This window comes from Alexandromys fortis, unplaced genomic scaffold (assembly GCF_014885135.2).
Source record: "Alexandromys fortis isolate MF-2015 unplaced genomic scaffold, M_Fortis_MF-2015_v1.1 scaffold_14, whole genome shotgun sequence".
Classification (NCBI taxonomy): domain Eukaryota; kingdom Metazoa; phylum Chordata; class Mammalia; order Rodentia; family Cricetidae; genus Alexandromys; species Alexandromys fortis.
In genome coordinates this window covers 1,217,788-1,236,420 of record NW_026067910.1, presented here as the reverse complement: position 1 = coordinate 1,236,420, position 18,633 = coordinate 1,217,788, and the positions used below count along the sequence as shown (strand labels likewise).

The following is an 18,633-nucleotide window of genomic DNA, read 5'->3' as shown; positions in this document are numbered from 1 at the left end:
CACCAAGGTCGTGGATTGGGTCATTAAATCCATACAAAATATCCAGAATAGGCAAATCCGTAGAAGGCCAAGGTAGCTTAGAGGTTGTCAGGAAGGCAGGGATCGGCAAGTGATCATTTTAGTGCACAAGGGTTTATTCGGGGGTGAAGAAAGCGTTTTGGGATGAAATGGCAGTGATGGCTCCTTTATAAATACCCTTAAGAACACACGGCACCACACTTTAAGGAGGTAGATTTTATGTTTTTTTTTTTTTTTTAATACAGCACGAAAAAAAAAGTTAAGGTATTAACCAAAGGAACGGATCTGTGGTCTGGAAGAACTGGGGAAGGTGGGGTACCCTGTCCCTGCCTCAATTCTTTGATATAGACAGGGTTCAAAAACCCTTATTTGTATCAGCAACTTCACACTCCTGCCAGCTGAGCGATCTAAGGCAAACTGGGCACAAGAAGAAGCTTCTCCGCCCTCTTTGTAGAGCCCTTCCATGGCTTGGTGTCAAAGCTTCATTTGGCCAATTAGGTTTGGGACCTCTCCGGCATCTGGCCAGCTGACAGCAGTGTTTACGCTCACCCTCGGGGTCTCATGCCTCTGTCTCCCTTCCACTCCGTGCTTTCAAAGCTCCAGGCCCTGCAAGCAGAGGTTGTCCAGGAGGAACAGACAAGCAGTGCCAGGGTTGGGAAGCCCCAGAAGACCCCAGGTGCCAGGAGTGGCTCTCTGCTAACGTGATCTGTCCTCATCCCCCTGAAGCCTATGCGTCCGTCTCATGTCGATGATCCAGTAGCCCGACTCTTAGTGTCTCTGAAGCGAGGCTTTGACTTGAAATGTCCTAACTTCAGTTTGCTGGCTATGCACGTGACTAGTGTCTACACTGTGTGCATTGCCACAGTTGTGTGGTCTTCACACCAAAGAACCTGCAGTATTTTTGTAATGTGTACTTGGTCGGGGCTCTCCTTCACAGGATTCTACCATGAGTAGATACTTATTTTGTGTTTGGTTGGGAGGGGGCAGATTATATGAACATTTCCATTTATGAGGTAACCAGCCTGTAAAGCGAATCATGCGTTAAAGGCAATACAGGAGATCATTTTTATACCAAGGAAACTGATGCGGCCTCCCTCGTGATATGTATAAATATCCTTGCCACAACTAGGAAAGATCGGGAAATTGAGGGCTGCTCTAGTGTTGCTGGCTCAGTCATTAAGATGCCAGACCAGGCCGGGGAAGAGGTGACTCACTTTATACTGTGGTCCCAGCACCTCCATAGAATTGACTATTTGTGGTATGGTGGGTGGGGGACAGAGGCATTATACCTAAAACAGGGACTCTGCCCTCTGCGCCTGGTGGTGGTGTCGATGAGGTTCCTTCCCTATGACCTTTTCTCTCCATGCCTCCTCCCACACCTTTGTGTGGACTTGCCAGGGCTCCCCGGTACGGGAAGAAGCTTTGTCACAGAGGTTCTGAATGCCAGGCATAGACTCCTGTTACCTTGTTTCACCGCTCATCCCCACCCCTGAGCTCAGGTGTAACACAGTCCCTAGCCTCTCTGTTCTTCCCTTGTGAAGTGCAGGAAAAGGACGATACCCATGTTTGGTGAGTTTGAATTCGGTGGGATCGTGTTCCAGTGCACAGTGCAACACCTGGCCTACAGCGAGCACTTCCTTATGTAGGCTGTGACTGCCGAGATTTGGAGCCTTCATCTCTATAGTGCCCCATCCCATAAACATACAGCATCCATTTATTAGCTCCTCATTCTGTGTGTCATAAGCTGGCACACAGCATGACTGGGGCCTCTGTTCAGTAAAACTGACATCAGGGTGCTGGTGGAGCGGAGGAGTCCGGTTCCTAACTCTCACGGGCTCTGGATCAAGCTCAGTTACTCTGCGGTTGTGGGACTGGCAGCCCAGTTCCTCGCTTCTGCCAGCTATGCGCACTCCTCGGCTCCGGAGATCCTTGCTCCATACACCTCTCTCTCACGCATCAGCTCTGCTTGTCCAGGAAGAGCCATTGTCTTCCAGGGCTTCCTTGATTAGGTCAGCTCTTCGGGGGTAATGTCTTTTTTTAAAATCAGCTCTGCCAAGTCAGACAGCCTGTCACAGAAGTGGGTATCTCATTCACACATCCCAGGGGTTGTACAGGGAGTGTTCTTAGGGGCAAGAGTCTTGGGAGGTAGCTCAGAATCCTGCCTAGCACAGCACAACCTTAGCAAGGCACATATTCTCATTTCTTCCCTCCAGCTGGCAGCAAGTGGGCAGAGCCCTCTGCTGTGTCTTAACAATTGCACAATGCAAATCCAGCTGGACCTTTTCTTTGCCTTGGGGCCTCTAGGAGTGCTTAAGTAATCAAGAGGCACCAATATGGTTCTGCTCTTACTCCAGCCTCCCAGTTCCTAAGACCTCTCTGTCTGTCCCAAAACACAGCACTTCCTGCCCACACCCATGAGCTTTCAGGGTCATTGGCCCTGCCTCCTACGAGGGAGGAATGCCCCACTGCACAGAATTAAAAGGTGCTAGTGAACCAGGAAGCGTGAATGGTGGGTTCTGTAACCCAGCCCCTACTGCTCCCAGGCTGGAGTTGGAGCTGTCTGAATCCTGCTCCAGCAGTTACATGGAGAAAACTCGGAATCAGCCAGTCTGACTTCTCAGGGGATTCACCGTGTCTATCAAGAATGTAGTAAAATACCTTAGGTCATTCCTGTGGGTGTTTGTGATCTCCCAAGCATCAAAAGCCATCTGTCATGAACTCCCTGTCCTAAGGTCTCAGGTCTCCTCGCTTTTGCTGTGCTCCGCCTCCTATCCGCTTCCTCCTGCCATTGCTGCTCATTAAGGGGGCTTTTGTTCAGGAAGCTGTCTGCTTGTGCCTTTGCCCCATCAGAGTACGTGAAGCTACAGTTGACCTATAGTTCTGCTGGATTCTCATCGCCTGTGTGTAGTTGGTCCGGTCTCCAGCCTTGTTCTTATCCTGCATCACTCCACTGGGAGGACAGCTACTCACTGGCTTTCCCTGAGTCTGTCCCAGAGACACTGCCAACATTGCCTGTGTCTCATGCAGGCTTTGCTGCCCAGCTCAGCACAAACCTGAAGTCTTCTTGTAGACTACATTGCCCGTAGGTGACAACTGAGGAAAGAGGAGCATTGTGTGTGTTTATGTGTGCAGACTGGCATCCGTAGGAGAGTGTGCGCTTGCTCGTGCCCACCTTGGGCTGGATATATTACACCTATTGTAGTTGAGACCCCCGATACTATGGGATGTTTGCAATCACAGGGCTTTGTGAAGGGCTTGAGACTACACCATGACATAACAGTATAAAGTGATTACGTGTGCGGTGCGGTGGAGCAGGGTGTGGCCATGCTGCAGTTGTCCCTGGCAGCCCTTCCCCAGTTGTGTCATGCTACTGGCACATTTGAGAAGATTTGCAAAGATACATAAATTTTAGTAAGCTGGGTCTTTCTGTTGTATGCATAAGAGAAACCGGGCTCTTCTGCTTTCAGACCGATTGAAAAGCAGGGGTTTATTGTTGTAATCTGGACATCTCAACCATGCTCACATGATTGGGTTGGTCAGATGCTCCTCTGCCAGCTCTGCTAGACACAAAACGTGGACTGGAGCCATAGTATGTGATGCGGTATCATACGAATTAGAACTCCAGGACCCGTGTTTTCAGAGTGGCACTGACAGTGTTTTCCAGTGACCCACAAATCCAAAGCAAAGCGGGATGGTAAGGGTCATGGATCAGCCTCGACAAAAATACCACTCGCCAGGGTAGGGTTCTGGTAGCTCCAGTGAATACTCAAATTGCCCACGTTTAATTTCCAATTGCTTAAAACACTGGATACCAAGAGGTAGGAGTAAGATTTAAAAAAAAAAAAACTGCATTAACATGATACAAAAAAATGAACAGACCAGATGAAGGTTGCGGGCTACATTCATGGTTAAACATTGTGTTGACCCTAGACCAAAACATTCCTTAGGCAAACCACTCCTTGGGTGGAATCCAATGTTATCTCCATAAAGGAACTTAGTTGGATCCTTAGACTTTTGTTTAAGGTAGAAACATACCTACTTCTCTATTCCTGAAATACAAGGTCTGGATATATTAGCCAATAACTCTCTAAATCTAGGTGGAACCTTTGTCTGAGGTAGAAACACAATGACCTTGAAGAATAGAGGTTAAGTTCTGACTCTGACCTTTGGTCAACGTGGAAATAGGCTCACATTTTTGGGCCTCCACAGGCAAGTACACTACACGCTGGTGGACATAAAAACCACAGCACAAAACTGAACAGGGATGCTCTTATGTGAGCCCAAATGCCTGCAAGTTTGCCTCACGGCAAGGAGCTCTTCATGACACTGAATGTAGTCCCTGTAATCAAGAAATGGTTAGACTGCGTGACCCAGTCGGGAGCAAGAAGACCACAAGCTTTCACACACATTTTCACTGCGAGTGACTCTTAGTGTCTGGATCCTGCATTATTTCTGTTTTTTCATGTTGCTATTTCTGCCTTTACTTCTGATTCTTCGTCTCTGTCAGTAAGAGAAAAGAGCAAGCAAAATCTGCGCAGAAGCATTAGTCCACTTAGAATACCAAACACATGCAGTGTGCTCGCTCGTTCCATAAAAGATGATCTTCTCTGACGTAATCTCAACTGTTTGAATTCACTCACTTGGCATCTGTACCTTGCTGCTGTGTGCTCAGCTCTGCTCCAGGTACCTTTGAAGCAAAGGACCCGCAGCCAATCCCTGACGTTAGGAAATTCAAGGAGTTAAGCCTTTCTCTCTACTGTTTAATAAAACTAATAAAATTGGTCATATATTACATTGTGAGACTCTTTTAGAGACTTTAGAAGGTTGACTTTCCTTTGTTTGGTGGGATATGATGTCCTGTTTTCTGCAAGGGTTCTAATGGGGGTTGCTTTATTGCATAAGAAAGATGGTTTGGAATAAAAGTTCTTGTTAGTTTTATGTTTTCTCCAGGGTAATTCCACTAACACTGGAGCCAGGAATTGCTTGTTGCAGGAGGCCATTCTGTGTGTTGTAGGATGTTTGGCAGCAACCCTGGCATATTCTTGCTAGATACACAAGTACCCTTTTTCCTGAGTTCTGGCAACTGAAAACATTTCCAGACATTGCCTGCCATGTCTCTTGGTGGGCAGGGATGACAGATGTGGATGTGACCTGTGAGTCTAGGCTCACATCCTCTGCCGAAGTCTGTGAAACCCCCAAGGAGAAAAGCACTTGGGGCAAGTATTTTCTGTCTGACCCTTGCCAACGCTCAGGGCAACTTTCTCCCATGGAAGAGTTGATATAAAGTGAGCAAGATATTTATCAGTCAGATGGAACAACAGCAGCTCCAGTGATGAAATGCCCTCAGTAATCATGCCTTGGAGATAGTTCACATTTCCTGTTGGAATGTTGTTAAAGTCGCTCACTGACCGTAAGTTAGATAGCATCTTGGACACAGCGTGCTGTAAATTAATCTCGGATGATTTATGAGGAAATGGGTTCCAGATTCGGTGATCTCAGCTCAAGCAGTAGGCGGCTGCCTGATAAACATTCTCGTTCTCAAGAACTCAGGTCCACTCACTGAGTATTTGCTTGGGTGGAGAGTGGAGAGCTTTGGAGTGGCTAGTGCACTTCCGTGCTCTGGTCTAGGAGACCTTGGTGCTTGGGAACTGCCACTGGGCATCTCCTCTCCTGTCCAGTGCCGGCCCCGCCCTCCCCTGTGTGAGGATGTGTTATTGGACACGATGACACTTGTTTCTTATTTCACTCTTTGGTCCCAAAAGCTACTTTTCAAAGTTTGGCAGGGACACCCACTGCAAAGTTCTGCCTGCCTCCTGCCCACTTAGAGTCCAAAGTGGTGACACTTGTTACCCGCCCTCCTTCTTTTTCTGAGTTATCAATCTTCACTTTTCACATACATACGAGAGTGTTAGAAGGTTCAGGACAGGGGCTGGGTGTGGGAGCTCACGCCTTTCAGACCAGCACTCAGGAGGTAGACACAAGCAGACCTCTGTGAGTTCAGGCCAGCCTGGTCAACTTTGTGAGTTCCAAGACAGCCAGAGCTGCGTAGTGTAGCTATTATCTGCATTAAAAAAAATAATGATAAGGAAAGAAAAGTAGGACCTAATACTGATGAAAGTAACTGAAAGGTTGGATTTAGCACACAGAGAAAGAAAAAGAGAGATGCAAGATAGAGAATTTTCACTCATTCAGTTGTTACTTATTCAGCAAGTACGTCCTGGACATTGGCAGTCGATCTGTGAGGAAATGGACTTTAGTCCACAGGGCGGTAGGACAAGTGGACAGAACATCTTCCAATTTGGCACAATGTCTCCCCAAGCCGAGGGATAGCAAAGAAGCCAGTGGGTACTTAAAGAGTCACTGTAGCTTATGGAAAGGGGGTCTGAGAAGGTTTCTCAAAAGAAGCGCTGGCTTTCCTGGACGTGAGGGACTCAGTACAGGCCCAGGAGGAAGGGCAGGTGTGGTCAAGGCCACATCCCCTAGTGGGAGGCCAGAGCTCAAGCAGGAAGGGCAGGTAAAATGGACGAGCCATGATGAGGCCTCAGAACTTGGATAGGAGATCTGGGTCTTCTTCAGAGGTTTACCCAGGTGAGGTTCCCCCCCCTCGGGGAGGCAGGTGTGAGGGGGTGGAATGACGGCTGCTCAAGACTCATATCCACACCTCTGGAGCACAGCAATGGTCTTAAATGATTTTAAGAATGTCAAACACTTAATCTAAATTTGAAATGCTAATTAGTGGCTTTAAACACTTGTTTCTGGAGGCTATCATGACAGCCTCTTTGGTTCTGCACAGTTCTGTTTCCCGTCTGTAACGACTTCATGGTTTTAATCCCGATCATCATTTGTGAGTGTGGACGTCGAGTACGTAGGCTGTGTCCACGCTGTGTCCTGGCTTTTCCAGCTCGCCTGACATCCTCCTTAGATTTCCTTTGCCGTATTGAAAGATTTGACACTAGCATTGGAAAACAGACTTTATTGCTCACACATTATGTTTTGAGGTGACTTTAAAAAAAAAAGCATAAGGAGCTGGTGGGCTGCTTGGGGGCAGGTATGTGGTAATGTGGAGTTTCTAGGGGCACAGGCCTCTGGTGTGAGGGAAATTATACATGGTGGGCATTGCTCTCTGTGACTACACCGTGTCCTACGCCGTGTCCAGCAGGTGAGGAACAGAGTCTGGTCCAGAGAACGGAGCCGTCTCCTAACACCAGCCCCTTCCGCTGCTCCTGTCAGCCTGCTCATGCGCCCATTTTCTCTTCCCGTCAGGAACTTGGATAATGGGCTGTGTGCAATGTAAGGATAAAGAAGCAGCGAAACTGACGGAGGAGAGGGACGGCAGCCTGAACCAGAGCTCCGGGTACCGCTATGGCACAGACCCCACCCCTCAGCACTACCCCAGCTTCGGCGTGACCTCCATCCCAAACTACAACAACTTCCATGCAGCTGGGGGCCAGGGACTCACCGTCTTTGGGGGTGTGAACTCTTCCTCTCACACTGGGACCCTGCGTACGAGAGGAGGGACAGGTAAGCCGCTGACCGTTAGGCGAGCTGAGGGTGCGGCTGGCTGGGGGTGTGGCTGGCTGAGGGTACGGCTGTGCTGTTTCTAAGCTACTGTTGTGTGTGTGTGTGTGTGTGTGTGTGTGTGTGTGTGTGTGTATGGGGTGGGTGGAGGTGTGCTACAACGAGTGCGTGGCAGTCAGAGGACATCTTTCAGGAGTTGGTTCTCCCCTTCGCTGTGGGTTCCAAGGATCGACCTTGGATGATCAGGCAGCAAATTCCTTTATCCACCAAGCCATCAGGCGGCCCTTGCCCTTTGGCTGTGTCTTGATTACTGTGGCAGCTCTGTATCCATGCTCCAGTTGACTCACTTTGACTAGGGTTTTAGCAGAGAAGTTTCAGTCAACGTTATCCATCTTCTATCATCCAAAACAAAAGGTCCAAGTTGAATATCCAAGATCGAAATGCCTGGCTTTGGGGGCATGAGAGGCCTCTTGTTAGTGCTCTGAGAATTCTGCATGGGTCAGTGCCCTGCGGTGTCCCCCTCAGCCCTGTAAGCCAAGCGTTCCCACCCCTGGCCACCCTGAATACCTAACGCGGCTGCTCTAAAGCTTGGCTCCCGAGCCCTATCCTGGGTCTTTTGCACCAGAGGCCTCAGGCCTGGCTCTGGGGTGCACCTCGAGGTCCCTACTATTAATGTACCCCTCCCTCACTTCTAGGGTGACTTCTGTTCCCTCCTCTTCCCACTCACAGCCTGCCAGCCACCTCCTGGCCAGTGTGATTACTTGGCAGCATGCTTTTACCATTAGTTCAAGTTCTCAGTATTTCAACCTGATAAGCCCTCAGCTTTTCGTACATCTCTGCATTTTGCTCTGTTATATTCTGTGTATGTGTGTTGTGGGGTTTTGTGTGTGTGTGTGTGTGTGTGTGTGTGTGTGTGTGTGTGTGTGTGATTTTTTGCGACAGGCCATGACTTTGTTGCTCAGGCTGTTCTCAGACTGTTAGCAACCCCCTGCCTTAGCGCGTGTTTGGGAGTACAGCCATGAAACATCACGCCCAGCTACGTGTTCTGAGGTTGAGTTTTGCACACCAAGACCATCTTCCTCTTCTCTCCCTCCCCCAGGCTCTCTTTTTTTCAATGCCACAAGGCTGGGTTTCACCGCCATCTCTGTTGGCTGACGTAGCTAATGTTTTAGAACATATCTGGTTTACATTCATTCTCACATGTTCTCTACAGTTCTTGTGAGTCACCTCGTGCATCTGTAGTCTGCCAAATCCTCGCCCAGTGCACGAGCCATGGTAACCAGATATTTGACATTATTTGTTCCAAAGTTGTTTATTACAAAACTTGAAAAGAATGTAGCATCTCTCAGCTCTTCTGGGGACAGATGCCTCATGTTGTCTATGACAGCTCATTGCGTCTTTTCCCTGGAGAGCTGATGCTGCCGAAGCCTTAGTAGGCTCTTTGTCCATGTGCGGCGTACGGCAGTGGAAGAGGGCACGGGCCTGAGCTGGACACCATCTCTTCCTGCAGCGCTGTGTCAGTTTCTGCCCCCACAGAACAGATATCTGTGCTACAAAGACACCATCTCACCCTTAAATCCAGCTGCGTATGAGACCCTCACAAACCTCCAGTTCCCCTCCAGCCAGGAGCCTGAGAAGGAAGCAGACAGGCAGTCTAGGGCTGTTGTTTGTCCTTAGGAGATACAGAAGAACGGGGAAAGCTTACAGTATACTACACACACACACACACACACACACACACACACACGCGCGCGCGCGCACGCGCACGCGCGCGCCCTCCACTATGAGAAAGGTTGAGTGTTTTGCAGTCCTAACTCCTAATTCAGCAGACATAAACATCATCACGTTGATTCATTTATGAAGGCTGGGTGTGAAGACTGTACATCTCGTTCATTAGGGGCTCCAACATGGGCTCCTTGTCAACCCTGAGTGTGTACACCAGCCAGGGACAATCTTCGTGGAAGAGGCCATCTGGCTCCTTATAAAGTTTGAAGCTTCAAAGGCAGTGCCCTGGAGCTGGAGTGGTGGCTTAGGGGTTAAGAACCCATGCTGCTCTAACAACGGACTCAGGTCCTGTTCCTAGCACCCCCTCCAGTGAGCTCACAGCCACTCACAGCTCCAGTTCACAGGGACCCAGGGTCCTCTTCTGGCCCCACAGGCTCTGACGCACATACGGTGCACATGCATATACATAAGCAGAAGCACATACATGTAAAAAGAATTTTTAAAGAAACAGGGCCCTAGGATGTTGGCCTGTGTCCCTTCCTTGGGTGGTTGTGTTGTGTGTCCTGGATTTCTGGCAGCATGTTCTCAGTCCCCTGAGGCCACTAGCAGTGTCTACGTTCTCTCTGGCTTCCTGTGCTTCCTTCTCCATCCACCCTATCGAGTAAGAGGGTTGGAAGGTCTTCCACACAGAGGTGGCTTGCTTCTGGTTTGACATTATAAAAGGAGAGGCGCCTGTAGAGTGATTAATAAAAACCCAGAGACAGAGAAGATCAGAAAGCAGTCAGCCACTGGCTCTTACCTCTACCTCACTCCGAAATGGTGATCCTGCCTCCAGAGACCGATCCTGTGAGCTGTCTCCTCCTGTTTTGTATTCCTCTCTAGGGCTGGCATTAAAGGCCTTCACCACTACCACCTAGTTTCTATGGCAAACTAGTGTGGCTACTGGGATTAGAGGTGTGTGCCCCCACTGCCTGGTTTGTAAGGCTGACTAGTGTGTTTTACTCTCTGATCTTCAGAAAATACAAATGAAATACCACTACAGGCATCTGTTACAGAAATTTGGAATTAGAGTAGGCATGACCATAGAGGCACACACATTTTAGTCATACTCTGCCACCCTGTCAGAGAAACCTTAGAAAAGGAAGACAGTACCAATGAGCCCTGCTCTGTGGTGGGGACATCTGCCTGAGACAGGGGAGAAGATCAGTCTTCCTCCAGTCCTGTGCTCTGCTCAGTCCTTATGAGCAGCAACCTCCCCAGCAGTGTGACACTTGGGAGAGAGGAAGCCACGTGCTCTTAGACCACTGTGGCAGGTACTTTGAAATAGGTGATAATCTAAGTGAGAAGCCAGGTTACAGAGAAATTAAAAGCTCCCTTCAGCTATCACTTCCTGTGTAACAACCACTAAACTTAGCAGCCCCGGCATGACGCATTGCGATCTCACGTTTATTTCCTGTGTTTCTGTGGGTCTGAATCTTGGAGCGACAGCTTGGTCCTCCACCTCAGGAGAGGCCATGGTCAGGGCATGCTGACTACAGTTTTACTGAGAATGAACTGCTCCTCGCTCCTGTAGTCTGGGCAGGATCCAGTTCCTGGCTGGGGGTTAGCCAGTTGATTTTCACGAGCGCCTTGCCTGCATGGCGCCCTTCGTAATCAGAGTTCGCAGGGTAGTGAGGCAGTAGAGAAGTCTGTCTCCTGAAAAGATGTGTCCCACTAGGGACATCCTGTCACTTTGAATCGAGCCATTGTGTTCTTAAGGGAGAGAGGCTGCGCAGGGCGTGAGAACCACATAGGAGTCACGAGCACGGTCCTGGAATTCCATCTGCCAGATGCAGCAAGCCCTAGACTGAGTGAGACGCCAGGCATTTGCTTGTCTGTTTGTTTTGCTTTTGATAGTAAACCTCTAGAATGGGGGAAGGGTTCCTGCTGGTGAACAGATGCGAGGACATAGGCTGGGTCTGAGGAAGAATGGGAAGACTATGAAGACAGGTAAATTCAAGGCAGGAGAACAAAGCAGGCAGGAGGTGCAGCAGGAGGGCCTCACGGCTGGTAGCCATTGCCACAGCTGCAGGTGCCAAGGGCAGTCGTCTCCAAGTCCCCCCAGGCCGCACAAGAGGTCTCCTGTCCATTCACTGGCGTGTGTGCTAAAGTCCAGTGATTCATTTTACCCAAGCCTTGACACAAGCGTCCAGGGAAGCGGGTAGGCACAGCGGGTGGCTGTAAGTACAGCAGATCCATGCCAGTCAGAACCCTGCCTCTTCCCTGGTACTCACCCACAGTTGCACAATGAGATGTCCCTCAGTTCCAGGTTTCTGTCATAATGTCCCCTCTACAAAGACCGTGGTATAAATCCAGCATGGTGTCCCCTATCACTTATAATACCTCATGTTATTAATGTTGAATAAACATAAGGCTGAGACTTTAGCGGAGGTGTAATTTCTTAGTATTGATAACCTGCATGATAATATCCTTCCTTGTTTCGGCAGGAGTGACACTCTTTGTGGCTCTTTACGACTACGAAGCACGGACGGAAGATGACCTGAGTTTTCACAAAGGGGAAAAATTTCAAATACTGAACAGCTCGTAAGTTTGGGCTGGGGGAGATGAAGCACACCCGCCTTGTGCTTTGGGAGAAGGTTCTTGTGACAGTCTCCTCAGATAGCTGAAAATAAGGGAATGAGTTCACTAGCGCATAGTGGTACAACCTGAATGAATGGGTGGTTTAAAAAAATGTGCAGTATACTTGGCGCTGTATGCTAAATTCCCCTCTGCAACTAAAGGACTTTTGAAAACAGAGAGCAGAGTTCGTTTTAGAATCTGTTTTTTTTATTTGTGTGTGTGCACGCATGTGCACGCAATACATGTGTATGCATATATGTGTATATATGTGTGTGCATGTGTGTGTGTGTGTGTGAGAGAGAGAGAGAGAGAGAGAGAGAGAGAGAGAGAGAGAGTTGCTGTTTGTAAGTGTGCTGTGTGCAAGTGCCTGCATCAAGGTCAGGGGAAGCCATCAGCTTTGAGGCAGCTCTGTCCTTGAACCTGAATCTCCTGGATTTCAGCTTGGCTGGCAGCCAGCAAGCCCCAGAAATCCTCCTGTCTCTACCCCACCCCCACAGCACTGGGGTTACAGGCTTGTGACAGGGTTGCTGGGTTGCAAGTACTCCTAACCACCAAGCATCTCTCCAACCTCAGGGTCTGTGCTTTTTTTAGCATTTTAGCAAAAATCTTAAAAGAGCCAGCCTTCCCCACCCCCCGTCCCCACCACGCGCGCGCGCGCGCGCGCACACACACACACATTCTCAGGTGACTGGCTCGTGATTTGGGTGCCCGTGTCACTTGCTCTCTGCCTTGAGATCTTCCCCACGTTCCAGCTGTGGGCACTGGCAGAAGCCTCACTTTTCAGGCCAGCGACAACCGTGATGCCCGTGGAGGTGGCTCCGAGTGAAAGCGTGAGAGTGTTTGTGCTGTGTAAGAAGGAAGCAGAAGCATTTCACCCACGTGAGGGTGGCTATGAAGCCTGTGTTGTCAATGTGGCCGCTGGGAACGGCTGTAAACAGGGAATAAACTTAGGGCTGACATCCTTACCAAGCCCCACCTTTACCCCTTGCAGAGGAAGAGCAACTGGGGACCAGGTTTCTCTAGATCCCAAAACATGACCCCTTAGATCCAGGCAGTGTGCATGGATGAGGGAACAGCAGGAAAACCCAGGCTCCCAAGAAAATGGTAGTGTCGTGGCTCAGCACCTCAAGTGTCTTGATGTGTGCTCCCCAGTCATGGGGAAAGATTGCCACTGGGGCTGGGCACATCAGGGGGTTCGCTCAAGCTACCCAGTCCGATTGCCTCTCTACTTGGATTTCATGGTAGCTGAAGGGTTAGAAGCGTGGCTCTTCAACCCCTTTAAAAAGATGAAAGGAGGGAGGTAAGAGGTGACAAACCCCATGAGAGGGGGGTGGTGGCAACAGGGGACTCCTGTAACCTAAAGACTGCCTCCTTCCTGGGGTGCCCCTGGCTCGCAGCCCTGGACTCTGAGAACATACCAACTTTGAGCAGTAAACCCCAGTACCTCCAGAGACGGTAGTAACTCGGTGTCATGGATGCTGTCTGCACGACACCAGGGACATTGTCAGCACCAACAAAGGAGTAGGTGTGTGCTGGTTCTTAATTTACTGAAGTACATGCAGTAATGTGCATATAACCATGCCTGGTGACTCTTGTATAACAATGTAATTACTAACTTATTACCTTGCAAATTCCGACTTTAAAAATGTAAAAACTGATACTTTTATGTTACATGTCTCTTACCACAGTTTTTTTAAAACATAAAATTTGTGGTATTCTCACAAGCTAAGCATGGCTATGCAGCCAGCACCCAAGTTGAAAGCGTTTCCCTCCCCCACCAGGGATCTACAGACACAGGAATTTCTGTAATAGTGGACAGCTGTCATCTATTGAAGGCTCCTTCTGTACTGCCCATGTGCTGAGTTACAGTTGCTGTCATTTATTCCTCACAACAACTGTCGGGGTCTGTGTCACAGTCGCTATGTGACATCTGAGAGCTGGAGGGCACAGGTTAGATAACCCAGCCCACAGTCCTGGCAGGTGGCAAAGCCCGGGATGAGGGGTAAGGTTCAGAATTCCCAGTGTGGTGTCAGGTGTGACCTTGGAAAAGCCCAGATGCTGCCATCAAAGGGAGCTGAAGTATCCGAGTGACAGGAAAAGATTTAGAAAGTTGGCTGGCGAGTCGGAGGGGGGGATTTGGCTTTGATCTCCGCTCATTTGTGAATGTTGTTATTTTGAGTCTTCCATGAATGCTGCCTGTCAGAGTCTGTTGACTGGGCTGATAAACCTTCCCAGTGTGTACAATAGTCTTTAAATGGCGAGGATGACTAGAAATTTGAAACTCTGTAGGCCCCCGGAAGTAAGAAGTAGGAGGGGTGGAGAGAAGCGAGTACAGCCCTGGGCATCCACACACTGAGCATCCACACACTCCTGATGCAGACCACATCAACAGTGAATTCTAGAGAAATGTTGAAGGAGGGGTGCTGTCCGTCCCGCTCTGTATTTGTATTTGAATGTGTAGCCTTTAATGTTTACAGAGAGCCCCGTGGCCCTCTCATCCTGCTCTCACAGAAGAGAACATTGCACAGGGGCTTCCCCCTTAAGAGTGCAGCTCTTCATCCTACATGCCATCTAAGTGCCCCTGTTCAAGGTTGTGGAAAAGAAAAGTCAGCTTTGTGTGGAGTCACAGTAGTAACAGGGAAGGGAAGCCAGCGAAGGGAAAACAAAGCACCAACATAGAGCAGATGGCACGGAGGCCCGCCTTCCCTCCCTCTCTCCCTCCCTCCCTCTCTCCCTCCCTCCCGCTGCCCAGCCGTCTCTCAGCCCTGGCAGGAGAGGGCTGGGGCACTGTTCTGGGGGCAGCTGCTACCCCTCTTCTTGTATGTCCCTCTCCTGACCCACCCCATCAAGAGCCCTCATCCCCCAGCGTACACAGGGCGTGTACAGGGCAGTGCTCCTAAGGGCCTCACCCAGCACAGACGGGTTGGAGGGCTGTTGTGACATCAGCAGGTGGGAGCTCACTCCACACTGTGTCTAAGTTCACCTGTTTTATTCCCTGTCTTCCCACTGCTTAGCTAGTGACTTAACCATCTTGAAAGAGCAAGTCCTAAAAATGCAATCGATATTTTACACATGGAATCATGGTCATTGCCCGGAACCCACTGAAAGTTCTTATCTCTCATGGTCAGGAAAAACTAAAATAGAAAATAGGTTTTTTGTATGTTTGTTTTCTTGATTACCTGGTTGTGATAAAAGTTATTATATAGAGCCTCTCTCAGTGAGGACAGTTGCCAAATGCAGGAAGAATCCAGCACTCCATGGCTGGATAGGGCAAGGCTGGCTGCCCTTGGCAAAGCCACTTCCTAACTCCGTCTGCGCTCCCAGCGCCTGGAACCACAGCCCCATGAGGGTCTTTAAGGGTTAGAGACAGCAATGGAGGACAGGGGGCTATTGTAACTACCTAGAAACCATTCTCAACCAGTGTCGGGGTTAAATCATGGGTTTGATTCAAAACAGTAAGACAGTATCTCACCAAGTGTGAATTAATAAAAGAGCGGAACTGTAAGAGATGTCCCCAGCAGGTAAGGCCCAGAACCTAGTCCAGTCCCCAGCAGGTAAGGCCCGGGACCTAGTCCAGTGCCCAGTGTCCACACAAAAAGCTGAGTGAGGCAGCAATATTTGTAACCAAGTGCTGGGTAAGCAGAGACTGGAAGGAGGATCGCTGGCCAGGTCCAGAGAGACCCCATCTCAAAAATAAGGTCGAGAGGAATTGAGGAAGATACCAGCATCAACCTCTGGCCTCTGTAGACATGCATACACACACACACACACACACACACACACACATTGGCATTCATATCTGAACACACATGCATTACACACAAGATTTACTAATAATGATTAACTACAGCAGATCAAGTCAAAAGTGAAAGGGGCCCTCAAGACCCAGCAATATCACTTTTGGGTCTGTACCCAAAGGATGCTCAGTCGTACCACAAGGACATGTGCTTAACTACATTCATAGCAACATTGTTTGTCATAGCCAGAACCTGGAAACAATCTATTCTTATCCATTCAACCAAAGAATGGATAAGGAAAATATGGTATATTTACGCAATGGAGTACTACATAGCAGAAAAAAATAATGACATCTTGAAATTTGTGGGCAAACGAATGGATCTAGAAAACATCATATTGAGTGACGTAACCCAGACCCAGAAAGACAAATATCATATGTACTCACTCATAAGTGGCTTTTAGACATAAAGCAAAACAACAACAACAAAAACACAGCCTACAATTCATAATCATAAAAAATCTAGACAGCAGAGGTCCCTAAGAGAGACATGCATGGAGCTAATGTACATGAGAAGTAGAAAAAGACAAAATCTCCTAAGTAAATTGGGAGCATGGGGATCATAGGAGAAGGTAGAAAGGGAGGGGAGAGGAAAAGAGATGGGGGGGGTATATAGCTCCATAAAAACTCGGAAACATTTTTAAAAAAGTGAAAGGGACATCTTAGAGACCCACTCCAAATCAGCACAGTGTGCAGAAGGCAAAGTTTGTAGGTGAATTGGTTCTGCAGTGATTTATTTGTTTGCCTGATAACTTCTGGTAGATGTTTTGAGTCTGTAACTCCTCAAGGCCCAGTGAGAGTAAAGTCTGAAGGAAATTCCTCAAGATGTGACATTTACCTCATATTGTACCATGTCTCTGTCACTTGTGTGTCGCTCATAGGATAGAGAGAAAAATGCCCCTACCTGTTGCAGGGAGTCCGCTTGTTCATCCCGGCCACCCAAAACCAAAATAACCACACAGAAACTATATTAATTCAAATACTGCTTGGCCCATTAGCTCTATCTTCTTAATGGCTAACTCTTACATCTTAATTTAACCCATTTCTATTAATCTATATATCACTACAAGGCCTACCAGCAAAGTTTCAGCATGTCTATCTCCGGCAGCTGATCCATGGTGTCTCTATGACTCTGTCTTCTTCCTCCCAGCCTTCCCTTTAGTTTTCCCCACCTACCTAAGTTCTGCTCTATCAATAGGCCAAGGCAGTTTCTTTATTCATTAACGGTATTCACAGCACACAGAGGGGACTCCCACATCACCTCCCCTTTTCTGTTTAAATAAAAAGGAAGGTTTTAACTTTAACATAGTAAAATTGCATATAACAAAACAGGTATCAAGCAAGAATTACAGTTACAATATTTATATATACTTTATCTTTTATCATAACTATGGAAAATTATAACTATAAATTCTTCAACTCCATCAAAGACTCCAGAAGGATATAATATCACCTAAGTAAACAGGAAGTACATTTTAAGCAACTTCCAAAACTCTAGAATTGACAGAGACATTTCGCTGCCTGGACAGTCACCCAAAGTTCTTCTGTACCTTTGGGGCATCCATCTTCAGCCTACAGGCCCGTAGTATCCAGCAGACTTTTCCACAAAGCAGGAAATTTCAAAGACAGTTCAGCCTATACTGGCAGTTTGTCCGTCACATTTTTCTGAATCCTGCAGAATGTCTAGCAGACTCTTTCATGAAGCAGGAACCCCAAACAATAATCTCATCTTTAGGCAAGTTCAGCAGTCATTTCTCTGTGGATCCTGAATGTCCAATTTATCTAACAAACTCCATAAGGAGCCTCTTTGATGCCCATCTTCCTCTTGAAGTAATTGGTGCTGCCAGGAGCAAATGTGTCTCATGTCATAAAAACTCCTAAGTTATTAAAACATTTTAAATGCCATAAAGGTCTCTGAAAGATTCGAAGAATACCTATCCATCTGAAATACATCTTTGTACATCTAGAAAATCTAACTAACATGACTACAAGCTTGACTGTTATTTATCTATTAACTTATATTTCTTAGTTATACATTACATTTTTAAATGAGCTACACAAACATGATCCCTTAATCAAGAACAGAAATATACAAATAACAAAATTGACCTTAAATTTGTAGCAATAAACCAAGATCCATACCAATGCAAATTATTCATATCTATATCATATCCCCCTTTAAATATAAACAAACAATTATCCTGCTGTTTATTGGGTAAAGTATTTTCTTTGTGGGGGTGTTAACAGCAATCTTTCAGGGGGTCCTTGTTTCATCTTAAACATCTGTACTCTGTCTCTTCCATACCAATGCAAATTATTCATATCTGTATCACCTGGCCGTCCCAGAAACAGAAGTCCAAGTGGTAGACTCTTTCTTGTGAATAACTACACACTTACTGTTTTGATAACTGACTGTTGGGTTCTAATGTGTGATAAACTATTTCGGTGCCTGCACCAAACAGCAAAGTGAATACCAACTTAAACTGGAACTTGCTTCATTAACGCTGTATCACCTGAATAAACTGGACTTGTCCCAATTTGCAGCAAGATGTATTGGCTTCCTGCCCCATCAACATTCTGACTTCACCTGAAACTGATGCTAGCCTTTTTCTTAATTTAATTCTATTATAGCTCCCTTGATGAAAGTTTTCATGTGTTGGAAAGTAAGCCTGTGCTACAAGTACTTCCTTTTCCTTCACCCTTTCAGAGCCTTTCCCCGGTTGGGGGACTGAATGGGTGATTTTTTTCTAATGGTGAAATGTCTCCATCTAGTGGAAGCTCAGAGCAGTAAAGATTGTCACTATTGAAATGAAGGTGGTGTTTTCCAAAGCTTTTTCTTGAACACACATAATGGTTAGCATAACTTCCATGTGTACATTTAGATGCTGGACTTCAGCAACATATACTCCTGTGTGGCTAGAAGTGGGAACCATACCATGCTATAGCCTTTTTTCCCC

General features: G+C 47.6%; 1 protein-coding gene across 5 annotated transcripts in view; it reads left to right on the top strand.

Moving 5' to 3' along the window:
• Positions 1 to 18,633, top strand: part of Fyn (FYN proto-oncogene, Src family tyrosine kinase) — a 211,453-nt gene that overhangs the window by 150,341 nt on the left and 42,479 nt on the right. For all 5 annotated transcript variants that reach the window (XM_050138048.1, XM_050138050.1, XM_050138045.1 and 2 more), the window contains 2 exons: positions 7,282 to 7,539; positions 11,748 to 11,844. In XM_050138048.1, the coding sequence (XP_049994005.1) occupies positions 7,293 to 7,539; positions 11,748 to 11,844 (344 nt within the window). In that variant the 5' untranslated portion in view covers positions 7,282 to 7,292. The remainder of the gene's footprint in view (positions 1 to 7,281; positions 7,540 to 11,747; positions 11,845 to 18,633) is intronic.